This window comes from Symphalangus syndactylus, chromosome 8 (assembly GCF_028878055.3).
Source record: "Symphalangus syndactylus isolate Jambi chromosome 8, NHGRI_mSymSyn1-v2.1_pri, whole genome shotgun sequence".
Taxonomy (NCBI): domain Eukaryota; kingdom Metazoa; phylum Chordata; class Mammalia; order Primates; family Hylobatidae; genus Symphalangus; species Symphalangus syndactylus.
Window position 1 is genome coordinate 71,956,882 of NC_072430.2, and position 18,904 is coordinate 71,975,785.

The window sequence follows — 18,904 nt, forward strand, 5'->3', positions numbered from 1 at the left end:
ACCAATATAGATTTGGTGCTGGATAAATTCTTGTTGGAGCTTGCTGCTGTGGAACCAAGAATGAGGTATCTTTTTTTTTTTTTAAGAAACGGAATCTTGCTGTGTTTCCCAGGCTGGTCTTGAACTGGGCTCAAGCAGTCTTACTACTTCAGCCTCCTGAGTAAGCATGCCATTGTGCCTGGCAACAATAGTATTATCATAACTATTATTATAGTATCAGGTCCTGTGCTAACTGCTTTACATTCATCCTCTCATTTAAATTCTTTGAAGCAGGTATGCAAGACTTCTCTTAAAATAGCCTGGATGCTGTGTGCAGTGGCTCACACCTGTTATCCCAGTGCTTTGGGAGGCCAAGTCAGGAGGATCCCTTGAGCCCAGGAGTTTGAGCCCAGCCTGGGCAAATAGGAAGACACCATCTATTTGAAAAATTTAAAAATTATCTGGGCATGGTGGCGCACATCTGTAGTCCCAGCTCCAAGGGAGGCTGAGGCGGGAAGATAGCTTGAGCCCAGGAGTTTGAGGTTGCAGTGAGCTGTGGTTCAGCCACTGCACTCCAGCCTGAGTGACAGAACAAAACCTTGTCTCTTAAAGACAAACAAACAGCCTGGAGATTGGTCTGATTTGTAACTCTAAAACTGCCTCTACTCCGTATACTTTCTCCTACATGCACATCCATTGGCAGGCTTGAGGAATGCCTGCAGATGCACATCCCTCCCTACCACAAACAACAGAACGAATCTCATACCCTTTCTCTTGTTGATATCAGTCATCACAATTAGTCCTAAACTACTGAGTCATCTCATCTTTTACACTTAATAACATGTATCTCCACTCTGTTTTGTCTCCATCTACCTACCTTTTCCAACTCTAAAAGCTCTTCCACTGTGCCCTCTGGAACTGATGGCCAGTCATTTGTCAAATTCTCTGTATCCTCAATCTCTTCTCTGAATGTTCCCTTCACATTTATGTTCTTCATACTTGGTTTCTTATGAGGACTCTGCTTCTCCTACCACCTCGGTAGTGGTGGCATTTTCCCTTCAACACCCATTGTACCACTGGGCCTGGAGGTGGCGCACGTGTCCTAATACTGTTTCCAGACCATTGTCCCTCATCCCTAGTACCCTTCTGCTTTGAAACAAACTACCACACGAACACCACTTTTGTCATAAATCTTGATGATTTCAATATTCAGGTAGATCATACTAACACCCACTTCAGCCACTTATTTCCCTGGTCATGTTCTAGAGCTGCAGATCCTCCACATCTCAGTTTCAGACATCCCGCTCTCGACTACTACCACCTCCTGTCTTTCCAGTTCATTTTCTTTAGTATGCTAAATCCAACAGTTCATCCCTTCACCAGGACCTACGGTCCATTGATCATACTTCCTTTCTACAGATTTTATCCCCCACATATTTTTATTTCCCTCCTTCAGCTGAATTCCCATAATCCACCTCATTTCCCTTCCCCTCTTTTGCTTTTGTCATATTCAACTTATCACCTACTTTAGACCCATGCAGCTGAAAGGGCTAGTAAAAAATAGCCATGCTGACTGATCTTACTTTAAACTTATGACCATGACACTAAAATGGGTCCTTTATGCCACCCAGAAATATTCCATCTCTCTAGTGCTTTCACTTGCCCTCTTCTCTGGTGACTGTTTCATCCCTTCTGAGCCCTCAAATCTCTTAACCTCTCCCCCTATTCTGACTCTTACCTTAGTTCCTATTTCAGTAAGAAAATAGAAGCAATCGGTATACATTTACAAGCTTCTGCCCCTGAAACTAACCACCTTCCAGCATCTGTACCCATGTACTCTGCCTTCCTCCTGTTACCATAAACCAGTGGTTCTCAACCAGAGCTGATTTTGCTTCTCAGAGGACACTGGATTGTCACCGTGGATAGGAGGATATTTTACTGATTAGAAGTCAGGGCTGGGTGCAGTGGCTCACACCTGTAATCCCAGCACTGGGAGACCAAGGCAGGTGGATCACTTGAGGCCAGGAGTTCAAGACCAGCCTGACCAGCATGGAGAAACTCCTCTACTAAAAATACAAAAAATCAGCTGGCGTGGTGTCGCACGCCTGTAATCCCAACTACTCGGGCATGAGAATCGCATGAACCCAGGAGGTGGAGGTTGCAGTGAGCCAAGATTGTGCCACTGCATGCCAGCCTGAGTGACAGAGCAAGACTCTCTCTCAAAAAAAGGGATAATTCTCCCTCTTTTCCTGGAGAGTCAATATTTCCTTCTCTCCTGAATCTTGCCATCAGCACACAAATATGCCACTGTTTTCCTCCTTGTACAAATAATGCCTGCTTCTCCCCATTTGCCCTTCCAGCTGCTTCCCATTTTTGTGTTCCACTTTACAACAAAATTTAGACTTGTCTTCAATTTCTCTCCACCAGTTCCCTATTAAATCTCCACCAAAACTATTCTTATCACGGTCACTAATGACCTGCACATAGCTAAATCCAATGGCGTATTCTTCATCCTCAGAAACTATCAGCAGCATTTGACACTCCCTCTTTGAAAAGTTTCCTCACTTGGCTTTAGGATGCATTCTGTGGTCTGCCTCCTAGCTTACTGACTGCCCTTTCTTAATCTCCTTTGCTAGTTTCTCATCTCCACAGAGTTTAGTCCTCAGACTGCTCTCTTGACACATACACCTGCAGTGACTTCATCTAGTTGTATACATTAAAATCATTTTGATGAGGGTTACTCCCAGTTATAATTCCAATCTGGACTTCTGTCCCAAATACCTAGCTGCCCATTGGCACCTCCACTTGGATACTTAATAGCCAGAATTATGTGTCTTCAAGATTATTGCAGTAGCTGCTCTTTCTCCTTTCCCCATTGCCAACTTAGAGTCAATTCTCCACATAGCAGCCAGAGTGAATAGTGTTAGCGTGGAAGCCAGATCATGTTACTCTTCTGCTCAAAACCCTCAGTGCTTTCTTACATCAAAAGAAAAACCAGAGTCATTTTAGAGACCTGTGAGGCCCTCTGTGATCCACTATGCCCTTCGCTGCTTAGCACTTTGATCTGCTACTCAGCTCCTTGTTTGCGCTGCTCCAGCAACACGGGCTTTTCTGTTGGCCTTTAAACACCACAGTTGTCCTCTGATGTGGGAGGAGAGTATTGGGTACTTGGTAAATGCAGAGTTCATTTTCTAGTCCTTTCTGGTTTATATGTCACTGTCTTCCCTTTCCTATTCTCCCTGGAACTTGGAGAACTTGGGACTTCCTGGGGAGCCATGGAGTCCCCACCTTCATCATCACCGAGCCAGTACGCGTCTACTGCCCTCCGGCCCTGCTTGGATTGGAATGTTGAGGCTGCTGGAGTAAGGATGCTGCCTGAGAAAAGAGAAGAAAAGAAAGACAAACTTCTGATCCAGCTGAGCAGTTGCTGCTAATTCAGTATAATACCTCTCCTTCCCTAAGAGAATCATTGCTATCCTAGAGAAATGTCATGTGGCTTCTCTCCGCATTGACTAACCACATTCCCTTTTTATTTTCCTTGGTGCCTGCTTCTCTAACCCACTCTACAACTCTGTTTTTCCTAAAATAGGACATGTTTTAGGATTGGTCTCCTTGCGAAGTGTCCATCCCTATGACATCCAAATATGCTGGGTTTACTGGGAAAAGTGGGGGTATAACGTAAAATAATGTTATCTTTTTGCTAAGGATGCCCAAAATTTAACTGGTAAGATGTGTAATGTTATTAGAATTGGGGTAGTGCCAGAAACCCTTCTCTAGAATTGGGCCATAGCCCTTCCTGACCACACTCCAGCTCACCCTGCAATGTTGTATCTTTTGATCCAAATTTCTCCCACCTGAATTTAGAAAATACCTTTAAAGCTTTCCCCCACCCTAAAAATTTCAGGAGAACTAAAGCTTAAGCAAAATTCATTTCTCTCACATCCTAGTACCCAATTCTATTCAGTCTTAGGTCTTGGTAACTCTAGATGAGTTCATTTGCCTCCCAGACTGTCTTTGAGAGCCAATTTCTGTACCTCCCACACCACATCCTTCTTTTAGGCCCACCTCTTTTCACTCACCTTGAGCTTGGTGTTGAGTAGCCAGGCTTAACCCTCCTGGCATCCTTATGAGGCCTATGCCATAGTTGTGGTCAAAGGCATCACTTTATGGAGAGGAGAGAAAAGGAGATATAGGAGGAAGAGATGAAGGGGTGGGGGTCTCTTTCCTGGGGACACAGGCATTGCTGGGCAGCTGTTGGGAACAGGGGCTTCACCATGATTATATTTCCTCTTCTTTCTAGTTCCTGACCATTTCTATGCCGATCTTACCCTTCTCTATCTCACATTCACAGTAGAATGCCTATGTAGTACTCCATGGCAGGTACAGGCCCTTTCTGCCAATTTTGCTTATATCCCAAGACCAGCGCACTGGACTTCAGTTGGTTCAAACATGAGACCTGAAAGGAGAAGCAATGAGGAAAGAAGGGGATATGGTATGTTGGGTGAGGGGTGACAAGAAGACTTCCTTTTTCTCCACTACCCCTCCCAGATTTCAGGAAGCTAGTTTCCTTCTGTGTCTGAGCAGATAGCCCTGCAGAGGTTCATGGTTCTTGCCATGGCCTTTCCCAAAACAGCCAAAAGTTTGCAAGAACCAGTCATGTAGTATTAAAGAATACAGTGGACCAAGTGGGAACTGTGGCAAACTGGAGAGCACCTGCTTTGTCCCAGGGGACAGGAGCTACTCAGCCCCAGCTAACTGTGTCATGTGGGTTGGAGGCCCAGGATTAGCAGATGCCTGGATCTTAAATGTTGGTAGTTTATTTTAAAAATTGTAAATGCTGTGCAATCGAAAAACTCATTTCCAGGCAAGATTCCATCCATAGGCCACCATTTTCAATCTGTCATCTAGAGACTTCCTTACTGGAAGTTCTTAATGTGATCTTACACGTTGGTGAGCCTCACTGAGTAGGACAGTGCCATTTGGTAGGTGTCTGCCTGGACTGAAGAGCCCCAGTTCACAACTGTGCAGAGGAAGGGGTGGTGGCAGAATGATTAGGAGTGGCACATCAATCGTCAGGTAGAAGAGGAAACAGACTATTCGTAGTTCTGGGCTTCTTGTGGGGGGTCGGCCTCCTGTTGTAACTCACTTCCTGATTCCCTGCCCACCCGCCTACTCACTCACCAGGTTTTGTAGATGATGTAACAGCAGAAGGGTAAGCAACACAGTAATCAGTGTTTTCCGCCATGTGAGGAGGAACATGATGAGCAGGCAGAGCAGAGAGACCCAGGGACTTTACCTGCAGAAGGAAGGGCACCAGCCTGCAGGGGACAGCAAATGTTGGCCCTTGTCCTAGCCTCAGCACCACCCACTCATGTACCCCAAGTATGCTTTCCCAATTTCCCAGGTCTTTCCAGCCCTAGACCTTACCTCAACACCTGCCCACACTAACCAGGCGACCAGGTAAGGGAGGTGTAGAAACAGTCCAAGTTGATGAGGGCACAGGAACAGAGGAGGAAGTTGGCGATGATGGGGCTAATGATACTCAGCTCAGCTTTGGGGGAGATGAAAGGTCAGGAGTGAGTCTCCACACTAGTGTCATAAGATCCAGGTCTAGAAGTCCAGGACATCATTTTATGGCTTTCTCCGTTCTCTCTATTCCCTTCTTATTCCTCACTCCACCCCCACACACATACCACCCCTACCACTGCAAGGTTCGGAGACGTTTTTGTCCACTTTCAGGAAAAGAGAGATAGAAAAGAGGTTTTAGGATCAGGTCCTAGAAGCCAGAGGTAGGGCTGGGAAGGGCCTGAGAGGAATGGTGATTAATAGAGCCTGGTGTGGAGGGTGGAGTGGGGAGTAGTCACAGATAAGGATGAAACCTACAGCAATGAGGAAGGTGAGCAGATAGCCCCACAGAGGCTCATGGTTCTCGCCAAGGCCTTTCCCCAAAAAAAGCCAGTGATTGCATATGGTTTATCCTGGCACAGCTGCTGCAAGAGGTGTAGGTGATCAACAGGGGAGGGTCCCAGGAAGTGGGAGAATGAGAGCCCTCTCTTCCTCTAAAGAGGCAGGAGAGGGAAGCACAGACAGAAGTCAAGGGAGTTTAGGGGTCAGAGGCAGAAAGGATAGGAGTAGGGGGGGAGTAGGGGGTGGTAAGATCCCTGGGAATAAGGGATGGGAAAAACAGAGTGGGGAGGTAGGTAGACGAGTGACACCGGGCCAGGCCTGGGGGCTCACGCCTGTAATCCCAGCACTTTGGGAGGCTAAGGCGGGCGAATCACGAGGTCAGGAGTTCGAGACCAGCCTGGCCAAAATAGTGAAACCCCATCTGTACTAAAAATACAAAAATTAGCTGGGGGTGGTGGCACGTGCCTGTACTTGGGAGGCTGAGGTGGGAGAATCACTTGAACCTGGGAGGTGGAGGTTGCAGTGAGCCAAGACCATGCCATTGCACTCCAGCCTGGGTGACAAAGTGAGACTCTGTCTCAAAAAAAAAAAAAAAAAAAAAGAGTGACACCTTCCCCATACTTTCCCTTGATTTACAGGCAGACTTTGAATTTTGCTATGTGGGCTTGGATTATCTGTTTAAACGCTAGCCAGCCACAGTCATCTTTATCTCCCAAAGTTACCATCTAACTCCCAGTTGCTGAGAACTGAGCCCTCTTTTGCCCCTCCTCAAAAATTATACACTTGGGATGACCATGTCTGCTAATATTCTCTCTGTTCTCTTGCAAGCGTCTTGCTAAGATCTCAACTAGCCTGGAAAATATTAGGGGCTGAAACAAAGCAGGAAAGGGCACAGAACAGAGTGGCACTCAAGATTCCAGCAGACATCAGAGGGCTAAAGGCAGACATCATGTTCATGGCCTGAGGAAAAGGGCAGACAGAGGCAAAAATCAATGCATTTCCAAAGTAATGCATTCCACCCATATTTTCACCTAGCTTTCCCAGACTTATTAAAATTTATTTGCATCTTTGAAGGTTTTGCCCCAAATTAATCAATTTAAACATCTATGCTATGCCAGGCAATGGGCAAGGTTTCTCTCTCTACACTTCCGCTCTGGTTCACTCACCTCGTAGTGATTAGGGAGCCCATAGAGGCAAGACCCTTGCTCTTGACAACTGCTGAAATCCCAGCCATACTGGCACTTTGCGCCCAGGCGGCTCCCATTCTGCACACCCATGTCAGTCCTATTTTCTGAAGCACGTTGAATCATACAGGAGCCTGGAAATGAGATGGAGGATACACATTTCTTCATGGGAAGAAAACCCCATCCCAAAGCAGTAGGGCTATCTAGGTACCACCAGTACCAAAAGGGGAAATGAAAGTGTTTGTATGGCAGGGGTTGGGGGAGTGAGGAAATGACCAAATGTGATGATCAAACAACACCATACAATTCATTAACAGATATGAGGGATGGGGAAACATGAAGGGAGGAGCGGGAGTCACTACAGACTCACCAGCCTTGATTTTGCCGTTGCTGGAGATGGCTGAGATAGACAATCTGGTGACAGTATGACTGAGGCCAAGAACAGGATGATGAGCCATGTGAGCCCTGGGGTGAGGATGGGAATTTATTCATATATGCACATCCCTTCCTACTGCCCAGGAGAGCTCTGAGCTCATACCCATGCTGGCCTGAGCAGCAATACAAGGCAACTGCAGGTAGAGAATGATGCCCCAGATGTTGAGCACACAGCAAATCCAGGGAGCAGGGTGGTAAGGGAGGGGTTGCAGTCTCCAGTGTGAGCCCCACCCCTTGCCCTCTTTTCAGAGGTACTCCCCAAAAACTCTCCTGGAGCAAAAAGTTCTCGCCTGCCTAGATGCCCAGACTTAGGGAACCATGAGCGCCAATCTATTACCATGATTCCTATGACCCAGCTGAAGTGCACTGGGGCCTTGCCGGTTTTGGCTCCAGAATTCTCCAGATCATCTTGGGAGTGTGGCTGGGTGTGGGGTTCCTCTCGAGGTGGACGTGGTGCCATTTCTTGGCTGGGACAGCATATACATAACTGAAATGCCAAGACCCCTTGCTAGCCAGTGCGTCTGCAACCAGGAGGACGGCTAATGGACCTGGAGGGCAGTCCCAGAGCTACATGAAGGGTGGTGGTAGCCCACATGCAGATTTCATCCTACCTTCAGGAGTTCACTGTGGGGCCTGGGTCTTACAAAGCTGTGTGGAGCCATCCCAGGACTACGGAGTTGGCCTAGAACTCGTAGCAGGGTCCAGTGTCCTCATCCTTGTAAGCAGTTGGTGAACAGAGGCTGGCTTGGGGTATGTCTCCACCAGATTGCAGTTCCTCCAACTCCTGGTTGGGGGTCAAGATGCTGGCCACATTGTCTTGCTCTGGGGAGGACGTGAGAGGCATTCGAAATGTCTGAACTGGGAAAGAGGGAGCAGAGCCTGGACACTATCTCTCCATTTGCTGGCCAGGGTAACCAAAAACTGCCTCTCAGTCGAACCATCTTGGGGAGTGCACCTGCTGGCTAGGCTCACCCAGGGAATGCCAGCTACTCAGAGTTGCCAGGGGTACCCAGGCCACAAATGGGGAAATGGAGACAGCTCTGAAAGTAGGAGGGGGTGCTGTGCGGGTCAGCCCACTTCCCACCCTACCCTGCCCTCCACATGAGCCCTTTCATCTGAATCACAAGGAGCAGTCGTGCCTCCTTCCCTTATTAAGTCTGCCTGTGGAATCAACCTATCCAGTTTATAAGCCAGGAAGTAGGAGCCCTTGGCCTGTCCTACCTCCCCCAGAGAAGGCAGAGGAAGTGTGTCACTGCACCTTTCCCTAAATCCTTTCCGCAAGATGACACTCAAAACTGCGGCACAAAGTGATTGCCTGGCTTTTAGGGCTTTAGTCAAGCACTTGCCCTCAGGATGAGAAAGGAAGTGTTGTCCTGGAGGGAGAAGGAGTGGCTGTTACCGTCTGGCTCAGACGAAATACTTGCATGTCCATAGCCCATCTAGTCCAGGACTCTGGTCCTCACAGCATGCAGATCAAGCACACCTTCCACTGTCTGGTTCTTATCCCAGTGCCAAGATGAGAGTTAGAATTCCCCAGACTTTTCCAAAGACACAGGGTTGGATTTCAGGCTATCACCCTGGACCCCACCTCTGGACAGATAGGAATCCCTGTGCGGGGGTGAGCCTCCTAGGTCCGTAGCCCTGCCCCCTGGCCCTTCACTTTTCCCACTCTTCTGCCCTCCATGGATAAAGCTGGGCTATATTCGCTCCTGGGTCCCAGCTGTTGGCTCCTGGGTCCCAACTTTTTTGTTTTTTGAGACGGTTTTGCTCTGTCACCCAAGCTGGAGTGTAGTGGTGCGACCTCAGATCACTGCAACCTCTGCCTCCTGGGCTCAAGTGATCCTCCCACCTCAGCCTCCTAAGAAGCTGGGACTAAAGTTGCGCCCCCCCATGCCTGGCTAATTTTTGTATTTTTTTGTAGAGATGGGGTTTCACCATGTTGCCAAGTTTGGTCTCAAACTGCTGGCCTCAAGTGATCCATCTGCCTTGGCCTCCCACAGTGCTACGACTACAGGCATGAGACACCACGTCCAGCTAATTTTTGTAATTTTTGGTAGATATAAAAAATATGGAGTTTCATCATGTTACCCAGGCTGGTCTCAAATTCCTGGGCTCAAGTGACTCACCCACCTTGGCCTCCCAAAGTGCTAGGATTACCGGCAAGAACCACCATGCCCGGTGGGGTCCCAGCTTTATCATGCACAGAAAAGTCAATAGCCAAAGCCTGGTCCAGACTCTTTGCCTGACCCTTCCAGCCCACTCTAGTGGCCCAGCCCTTCTGGCCTTGGGCTCATTCCACCGGACCCCCTCATTCTCCTTGGTTTCCTAATTTGCCTAGCTCAGCACCCCCGTATGACCTACAGGTGGAAGGGTGGGGGTGTCAGTCTGGGAAGGAGCCCAGGGGATTGGGTGTCAGAGTTAGGACACTAGGTGCCAAGTGCCTAGCCAGCCAGGACCGGCTATAATTAGCCCTATGGGGCCACTGGCTGACTGGGATGCCATGTGGGCAAGTTCCCTCTGCCACGCAGCCCCAAGCACAGCGGGCGCTGAAGTGAGAGGGCAAGCGGAACGCTGGTGTCTCCCGAGGGTGACTAAAAGGATGGGGGCAATAGGGGAGGGGCGTGGTCCCGGCTACTGGATCTTTACACGGCTTCTTGCATGTTTCACTGCACCGTGTGCACCCTATAGTTGTCCTGTATATCCCAGATACTCCAGTGTTGGGATGTGGCTGAGGGTAGGAGGAGGGTGTTGGAGCAGGGGAGAGACTGACATTTCGACTGGCTGGAGGCATGGTTGCTCTGGCCTCCTTGGGTCCAGCTCTGACGCCAGGCTGTCTTGCCTCTGCTCACCTGCAGCTATCCAGCAAACCTCGGCATGAGCGTCTCGGACACCCCACATTATCCCCCTGAGCTGGAGAGTGTCTCTCATCCCGTCCAGAAGGATTGCCTTGGACTCCCTGTGCACGCCCAGAGAACCCCCTCCTGGCCTCCCTCCCCCCACGAGGATCCCAGATTGCCTTCCTTTCCCCTGGGAGAGCCTGGCTCCAGGCCCCTGGTCCCAGGGAACCTTCCCTTTCCAGCCTTGTCCCTAGAGGAAGAAGAGGAAGAGGAAGAAGATGAAGATGCGGCAGAGCCCGAGTCGCTGCGCAGCGAGGAGCATCCAAGCCAGTTTTTCGCCGAGGCCCAGCGGCTGCGGGAGCAGAGATTGTTGCTGGACGAAGAGGTGTCAGTCGCGGGGCGGGTATACGGGGTGCATCGGGTGATCCTGGCCGCAATCAGCAGCCTCTTCCGAGACAGGCTGCTGGGCGGCGGAGGTCCGCGGCCCCCCTTCAGCCTCGAGGTGTCCCCAGGGGGCTGGGAGGCCGTGCTGACCTTTGCCTATGAGGGAGTGCTGGGCCCCGCCCCGCAGGGGGATGTGCTGGCCGCAGCCGAGGCGCTGGGAGCTCCCCGGGTGAAGGCTACTGCCCAGCGGACGTGCGAGAGGGCTGGAAATGTAAAGAAGCCCAGCCAGGCAGAGGAGCTAAGGGAGAACCTGCGCGGAATCGAGCTCCTCTACCGAGAGGGCGTCGGGTGTGACTTGAAGCTGGAGGCAGGCGGCTGCCAGCTGTGGGGTGAGGGCCTGTGGGGCATTAAATTACTGCAGGTGCATATGCTACTGGAATGGTGTGTGCAAGCAGCAGGTGGTCTGATCCCCACCATGATGGTTTTGATCCCTGCTGCTGTCAGAATTTCCTTGGGGTGGCCTTTGGTGCCTCTCCTGAGAGCCGGGCATGCGCAGTCGAGTTGTTTTCTAGGCGCACTGACAGATTTAAACTGACCCTCTGTCTGGCTTTTCCTGTGTCCAGTAACAAGGAATCTCCAGCCAGCTGGCTAGAGCTAAGGGTACAATCCATGGCAGTAGAACAAGCAGAAAGTGGATTGACTCAAACAGAAATTAACAAAAGGCCCTTGTTGGCATCCTCCATTCAGGGCACAGGAAAGCCAGGGGAACATGGTGGAAAACTCAGTGTGTGCTTTCACCTTGGTGTGCTTGACACCATGGCTGACTTATGGGCCCTGCAGCTAATGAGCAAGGACTGGTACTGTTTAAGGTTACCAGGCCATGGCACTTTTTTTTTTTTTTTTCTGAGACAGCATCTCACTCTGTGGCCCGGGCTGGAGTGCAGTGGCACGATCTTGGCTCACTGCAAACTGCACCTCCTGGGTTCAAGCCGTTCTCCTGCCTCAGCCTCCTGAGTGGCTGGGATTGCAGGCATCTGCCACCATGCCTGGCTACTTTTTTTGGTATTTTTTAGTAGAGACGGGGTTTCACCAGGTTGGCCAGGCTTGTCTTGAACTCCCGACCTCAGGTGGTCCACCTGTCTCATGCTGGGATTACAGGCATGAGTCACTGCGCCTGGCCTGGCCATGGCACTTTGAAGTTAACTCTGCTCATCACCAGGAAAGCTAAGTAGGGTTGCATAAGTTGAGTATTATTCGGAGTCTACTAACATTTAGTGAGGCACTGGGTACCTGAAATTTTTACACATGACATCTCTTTTTAATTTTCACTGAAAACTGGTGAGGTCAATATCATTATCTATAGGTGCAGATGAGGAATATTAAATTCAGAGATGTTGACTTGGGACAACTAGGATACAAACCTACATCACTAGTCCAGTCTGCTTCCACTAGGCCATGTGGACACATTGAAAGTTTAAAATTACAAGGGATTAGTTAAGAGATTATCTAGCTGGGCTCTTACACTTTGCTGATGAAGAAATCAGAATCCAAGACTTGTCCAAAGTCACAAAGCTACTGCCCATTAGAGGAGTGACTGGGAACTAAAGTGCTTCCGGGACTCCTAGAAGGAAAACCACTCCAAAAGTCTTTATTTTCATTTATGATAGCACTAGATGAAGAGGGGATTTAAATTTTTCATAATCATAAAATTCTCTCTAGGCTTTTGAATTTAAGCATACTCGTGTCACTGCTTTTATTTCCCTAGGAAATATTCCTGCTTAATGGTTGCGAATCTGTCACTTAAAATCCTAGGGTATAGCAATGAATAAGAGGTGAATACAAGTGGTTGTGAGCCCTTTCAGGGTTGGCTCTGAACTATAGGTTGATTGATGGTATGGGAGCTGAGATGGCTTAGCTTGTTTTGAGGAATGCAGATTTTCTCAGACAATATATATTTGAAATCTGTCATTGATGTTTACTACTTGGGAAGCACCAGGCCACTACCTACTGCTTAAAAGACAGTGGAAAGTCATATGAACAACACCTGCCCTTTGGGAAAGGCACGCATGCCTCAGTTGGTCAAAGCAGCATGGAGTTCTTAAACAGCTTGGCCTCTGTGACCTGCCTAAAAGGACTTCTAGCAGCATTACCCCCCACCTTTTTATTATGAAGCATTTTACAAAGCAAAGAATATTAAGATGAACGTTCAAACACCCATCACCCAGATTTAACAACTAATATTTTACTGTATTTATTTCATATGTTAATTTTATTTTTACTGAAGTTTAAAGGAAATTCATGACATTTTACTCATAAGTATTTGGGTATGTATCTTTTTAAAAGAAGACAATTCTGTGGGACTTGGTGTGAAAGGAAAAAAATAAATCAAAGAGGACATTTTCTCATAACCATAATACCTTTATCATGCACGACAAAATTAATAGTAATTTCTTTTATTTTTTTGAGGTGGAATCTTGCTCTGTCACCCAGGCTGGAGTACAATGGCACGATCTCGGCTCACTGCAACCTCTACCTCCCAGGTTCAAGTGATTCTCCTGCCTCAGCCTGCCGAGTAACTGGGATTACAGGCGTGCACCACCATGCCCAGCTAATTTTTGTGTTTTTAGTAGAGACGGGGTTTCATCATATTGGCTGGTCTGGTCTTGAACTCCTGACCTCAGGTGATCCACCTGCCTCAGCCTCCCAAAATGCTGGGTTTACAGGCATGAGCCATTGCGCCTGGCCAGTAATTTTTTAATATCACCTAGTCCACATCTATATTTTCCCACTTGTCCAAAAAACATTTTTTAAAGTGAGTTTGTTCAACCCAGGAATTAATCAAGGACTATGCTATTCTCAGTTGCATGTCTCTTAAGCTTCCTTTAATCTAGTACAGTCCTCCCTCCTTTTTTTTTTTTTTATTACTTTATATATTGATTGGTAAAGGCAATAATGTGTAAGATTGGTTATCGTGGGCCAGGCACGGTGGCTCACGCCTGTAATCCCAACACTTTGGGAGGCCGAGGCAGGCAGATCACTTGAGGCCAGGAGTTCAAGGTTAGCCTGTTCAACATGACGAAACCCTGTCTCTACTAAAAATACAAAAATTAGCCAGGCATGGTAGCGTGCACCTGTAGTCTCAGCTAATCTGGAAGCTGAGGCACGAGAATCATTTGAACCTGGGGGGTGGAGGTTGCAGTGAGCCGAGATTGTACCACTGTACTCCAGGCAGGGTGACAGAGTAAGACCCTATCTCAAAAAAAAAAAAAAAAAAAATTGGTTATCCTATAAAATGCTCCATTTTCTTGATTTGTGTGGTTTTTCCCCTCATGGTTTTGTCTAAATTGTTCCTTTAGCCTTTCAACTTCCTATAAACTTGACTTTAGATCTAAAGAGTTGAACAGATTCAAGTTAAATATTTTGACCAGAGTAATCCATAAGTGATGCTGAGTATGAGGTCTAATTGTTTAACAGCATAGGTTAATAGGACAGTTTCATTGTCATGAGGACCATGCAGATAACCCAAGTATTGGTACACAAGCATGCTTACTGCAGCCTGACATCAGTGACAGTGGATGGAGATGATCTGCCCAGACAGCCACTGCATGGAAATGAAAAATGAATCACATGCTTTCTCTGGGACCCAACTCAGTTTCCACTTATTTATTTATTTATTTATTTATTTATTTATTTATTTATTTTGAGATGGAGTCTCGCTCTGTCACCCAGGCTGGGTGCAGCGGCGCAGTCTCAGCTCATTGCAACCCTCGCCTCCCAGGTTCAAGCGATTCTCCTGCCTCAGTCTCCAAGTAGCTGGGATTACAGGCACCTGCCACCATGCCCGGCTAATGTTTGTATTTTTGGTAGAGATGGAGTTTCACCATGTTGGCCAGGCTGGCCTTGAACTCCTGACCTCAAGTGATCCACCCACCTCAGCCTCCCAAAGTGCTGGGATTACAGGCGTGTGCCACGACGCCCAACCAGTTTCCTTATTTTAAAGGGAATAATTGAATTAGATTATTATGAAGGTCTCAAGTTTCAGATCTCATGATTCTACAAATTATACCAAGAACAGGAAAGAGTTATGCAGAGAAAAGCTGGGACACATGGAAAACATTAAATACTAAATCTTAGGCAAGAGGAGACAGCAATCCGATGAGGTTGGATTACAGCCATTCCCACGTGGTGCCACTTTCCCAGCAAAATCTAACAGAATGGCTGACAGTTTTGGCTCTTGAAATTGTAAAGAATTTTATTTTGTGCACAATATAGACAGACCTATATAAGTTGCATGTTGGTCTTTTCCATTTATTTTGTGCTCCTCTTAGCAAATGCTTTCTTCTCAACCTGATCCCTGAAGACTCTTTTTCTGACTGATCTGACCAAAAAGACTAAAGCAATGTTTATCAAAGTGTCTTCAGGCCACTAACATGAGAATCACATAGGGTTACCTGAAGTGTTAAAATACAAATTTCTAGGGTCTCCGTCCAGAACTGTTGAATCAGAATCTCCGGGAGTGGACTGCTGAAACCTGCATTTTAACAACTACCCCATGGTATTCTGATGCACACCACAGTTTGGCTTGTAGCAGTGGGTGGCTTGGAGGGCCAAACTTAGAGGTACCAAATTGGGGTAGTGCCTATCGGTCTTGCAACACTTTGAGTCCTCGTCTGTTTCTTCTCCCCTCCTGCAGTGCACCGAGCCGCCCTGGCCTGCGGCAGTGAGTTCTTTGGGGCCATGCTCCTGAGCGGGATGAGGGAATCCCAGGGCACAGAGGTATCTCTGCGGACGATCTCCACCCAGGACCTGCGGCTCCTCGTCTCTTTTGCTTACTCCGGAGTTGTGCGGGCAAGGTGGCCAGGGCTACTGAGAGCTGCCCAGGCTGCTCTGCAGTACCAGAGCTCTTCCTGCTTGGATTTGTGTCAGAAAGGCTTGGCACGAGGCCTCAGCCCTGCCCGTTGCCTGGCCCTGTTCCCCATGGCTGAAGCCCCCGGGTTGGAGAGGCTCTGGAGCAAAGCCCGTCACTACCTCCTCACCCACCTGCCTGCTGTAGCCTTGTGTCCTGCTTTCCCTTCTTTACCGGCTGCCTGCTTGGCTGAGCTCCTGGGGAGTGATGAGCTCCATGTGCAGGAGGAGTTTGAGGCCTTTGTGGCTGCACGCTGTTGGCTAGCTGCCAACCCCGAGACCCAGGAGTCAGAGGCCAAGGCCCTGCTGCGATGTGTCCGCTTTGGCCGCATGTCCACCAGGGAGTTGCGGAGGGTGCGGGCAGCCGGGCTACTTCCACCCCTGACCCCGGATCTGTTGCACCAGCTGATGGTAGAGGCTGATGTTCCAGGCCAAGAGAGACGGAGGGAGCCTGACCGGGCACTGGTAGTGATTGGCGGGGATGGGCTCAGACCAGACATGGCCCTAAGACAACCGTCCCAAGCAGTGTGGTGGGCCCGGGCCTTCCGCTGTGGCGTGGGACTGGTACGAACTGTTGAGTGGGGGCAGCTGCCTGCCCTGCCTGCCCCTGGACGCTTCCGGCATGGGGCTGCGAGCCTGGCAGGAAGTGAACTCTATGTGTGTGGGGGACAAGATTTCTACAGTCACTCCAATACCCTGGCTTCAACTCTCAGGTATAAGCTTCTAGGAGTGGGCAGGGTGTGGCAGGCCCTAAGGTGAGCAGGGAGAGAAATTGCTGGCCTAGCCAACCACAGATGCCCAGAGTCACTCTTCCAATCTCTTGTCCTACTGTGTCCAGGTGGGAGCCCAGTCAAGAGGACTGGGAGGAGATGGCTCCTTTGTCCCAGGCTCGAAGCCTTTTCCCTTTGGTGGCACTGGATGGAAAACTTTATGCCCTGGGTGGAAGACACAATGGTGTTGCCCTGGACTCTGTGGAGACCTACAACCCTGAGCTCGATGTCTGGAGGTAAGCAGACAAGGGGGCGTCTGGGAGAGATTAGGAGACTTGGAATAGAAGGAGAGTTGAAGATGCTAGTTGCCTTATCTTGTGTCCTGTTCTCCCTTAGGCCAGCACCTGCACTTCCAGCACCATGTTTTGCCCACGCAGCTGCGATTTTGGAGGGCCAGTTGTACATGAGCGGTGGCTGTGGTGGGACTGGCCAATACCTGGCCTCACTGATGCACTATGACCCCAAACTTGAAAAGCCAGGGACATTTCTGAGCCCTATGGGGGTACCTCGGGCTGGCCATGTCATGGCTGCATTGGGTGGGCGGTTGTATGTGGCAGGTGGGCTGGGTGAGACTGGGGACCTGCTAAGCTTTGAGGCCTATGAACTAAGGACTGATAGCTGGACTCACCTGGCACCCCTACCCTCCCCCCATGTGGGGGCTGCAAGTGCTGTGCTGCAGGGAGAGCTACTGGTGCTGGGGGGCTACAGTCACCGTACTTATGCACTCTCCCACCTTATCCATGCCTACTGTCCTGGCCTGGGCCGATGGCTCTGCCTGGGAACTCTGCCAAGGCCTCGGGCTGAGATGCCTGCCTGCATCCTGACACTGCCCACTGTGCAGCACATAGCTTTGGTTCCCACCCCACACCAAACCAAACCTGCTGGGTGAAGAGGGAGCAGCAGCGTATGGGGAGAGGAAGGCGTAAGAAATAGCCTGAGAGAAGGACAGAGATTGTGAGGAGAGAAAAGAGAAGGCTTTATTCTTGGTAGTATTTTATTCTCACACTGCGCATTGTAAACTGCTTTTGTACGTATGATCTCCATTGAGGAAATGGTGGTTCCAGAACTCCTGGGGAAAACATATAGGGAAAGGGGAGGCAGCTGAATACCCAGGTAAGGAAAGGAGACTGGGGAGCAACTCCACAAGGCTTACGGATTCTTAGGGAAAGTGCATCTGGTTTGAAAGAGAGTTAAGAAGCTTCAGGAGCCAAAGTGTAGAGACCATGGGAGGACAGTTGGAAAAATGGTTCTGACCCATGGATCATGGGAAAAATGTGAAATGACCATCCATGAAAGAGTTCGAGGAGTGTAGGAGGAAGGACTGTAAATCGTTCAGCCCTTTTTTCCCCCGGAACTTGCTCCTTTCTCCTCTCCCATCCCTGGGATGCCTAAACCTTCTTAACAATATTCTTTCTCAGGTAATTTTGTAGGCCTGGTCTAGTATTTCCCAGCTGAGACACCACAGGCTGCCCCTGAGAACCTCTTGGTTTCCTTCTGAGGCAGAAGCTCCCACATGGACATGCACGGCACAGGGACCTGAGAGGCCTGACGGGTCCCCCAGGGCCATGTGGCAGGAGTGTTGTGTGGGGAAGATGATTGGGGCAGAGGCCAAGGAGGGAGAGGCCCACAGTGGAAAAACAGATGATCTGAGGTTTAAGGAGATGGGGTGGAAGAAGTCAGAAGCCTATCTGGCTTCTTTCTTTTAGGCAAACTAAGGAATCAGGAGTGAAAATGAGACCGTTGTTGCCTGAGGTCTCAAGTGGTGAGAGGATGTGGCGGAGAGAAGAGTGAGAAGCAGACAAGACTTAGAAAAGTCATTTCCCCCTTTCAGTCCCTTTCCCCCAGAGTTATTTTTAAATCCATTTCCCTTTATCTTGGCCAGGAAAGTAGTCAGGTGCTTCCTCTTCCTCTCTTCCCCCATCCTGCTCTCCCCACTGCCTCTGTTTTTTATTTTTCTTTCTCTTCTTTCTCCCTCACACAGTTATTAATTACCTACTTTGTGGCAGGCACTGTAGGAGGCACCAAGGATATAGAGGTCGGAGAGCTCCTGACCAGCAGATAGACGTAAACAAATACAAGTTTTGAGTGGACTTCGATGTATGGACAAGTCTTGTGAGAGCCCAGGGGATAGAGCAGTGAACTCTGCCCAGGAAGGCTTCTGTTAGGGAAGGTGTCATCCAATGGGTGTATTTTGAACTGGATCTTAAAGGCTGCCTAGAGTCTCACCCATTAGAGAAGGGGGAATGCATTTGAAACAGAAAGAAGTGGGGCATGCCGTACCCCGTTTCTCCATAGCAAAGAGGAAGTGGGTATTCCAGAGATTTTTCAGATAATTCTGCTGCTCTTGCCACCTACTCTCTTCTCTGGAGCCTTCCTGAGGATAATGGCTTTCACTTAATGATTGTATATTCCTGCCCTCTACGACTCACCTCTATCCTTCCTGTCCGCTCTTTCCATTTCTGCCTACTGGACAGCTGAGAGCAAAAAAGGGTCGGTTTTTGTG

General features: G+C 49.0%; 3 protein-coding genes across 4 annotated transcripts in view; 2 read left to right on the forward strand and 1 right to left on the reverse strand.

Moving 5' to 3' along the window:
* The first annotated feature begins 13 nt into the window (after positions 1–13).
* KLHL33 (kelch like family member 33) lies at positions 14–18,721 on the forward strand. 2 transcript variants are annotated; one of them, XM_055289523.2, is made up of 6 exons: positions 14–65; positions 4,331–4,471; positions 10,361–11,115; positions 15,420–16,344; positions 16,470–16,637; positions 16,738–18,721. In XM_055289523.2, exons 3-6 carry the CDS (start codon positions 10,380–10,382, stop codon positions 17,288–17,290), a joined length of 2,382 nt encoding a protein of 793 aa, XP_055145498.1. In that variant the 5' UTR covers positions 14–65; positions 4,331–4,471; positions 10,361–10,379; the 3' UTR covers positions 17,291–18,721. The 2 variants fall into 2 exon arrangements, with proteins under 2 accessions (XP_055145498.1, XP_055145499.1); XM_055289524.2 differs by lacking the exons at positions 14–65; positions 4,331–4,471 and having other exon boundaries at positions 10,648–10,727.
* LOC134737340 (solute carrier family 12 member 3-like) lies at positions 6,774–7,746 on the reverse strand. The gene is made up of 2 exons (XM_063644784.1): positions 7,441–7,746; positions 6,774–7,204 (listed from the first exon to the last, which is right to left on the reverse strand). Exons 1-2 carry the CDS (start codon positions 7,526–7,528, stop codon positions 6,996–6,998), a joined length of 297 nt encoding a protein of 98 aa, XP_063500854.1. The 5' UTR covers positions 7,529–7,746; the 3' UTR covers positions 6,774–6,995.
* The window catches only part of TEP1 (telomerase associated protein 1), a 67,080-nt gene continuing 64,760 nt past the window's right edge, over positions 16,585–18,904 (forward strand). Inside the window, exon 1 of the mRNA XM_055289517.2 lies at positions 16,585–16,637. The gene's annotated coding sequence lies outside the window, so the exon portion shown is untranslated. The remainder of the gene's footprint in view (positions 16,638–18,904) is intronic.

What these genes read in the sequence shown, in the direction of transcription:
- LOC134737340 (XM_063644784.1), bottom strand. Translation starts at nt 7,528, where the DNA reads ATGGCTCATCATCCTGTTCTTGGCCTCAGTCATACTGTCACCAGATTG. An exon ending in CAACGGCAAAATCAAGGCTG is followed by an intron (nt 7,205 to 7,440) that starts GTGAGTCTGTAG and finishes TCTCATTTCCAG; the next exon opens with GCTCCTGTATGATTCAACGT.
- KLHL33 (XM_055289523.2), top strand. Translation starts at nt 10,380, where the DNA reads ATGAGCGTCTCGGACACCCCACATTATCCCCCTGAGCTGGAGAGTGTC. An exon ending in ACCCTGGCTTCAACTCTCAG is followed by an intron (nt 16,345 to 16,469) that starts GTATAAGCTTCT and finishes TACTGTGTCCAG; the next exon opens with GTGGGAGCCCAGTCAAGAGG. An exon ending in CCTGAGCTCGATGTCTGGAG is followed by an intron (nt 16,638 to 16,737) that starts GTAAGCAGACAA and finishes GTTCTCCCTTAG; the next exon opens with GCCAGCACCTGCACTTCCAG.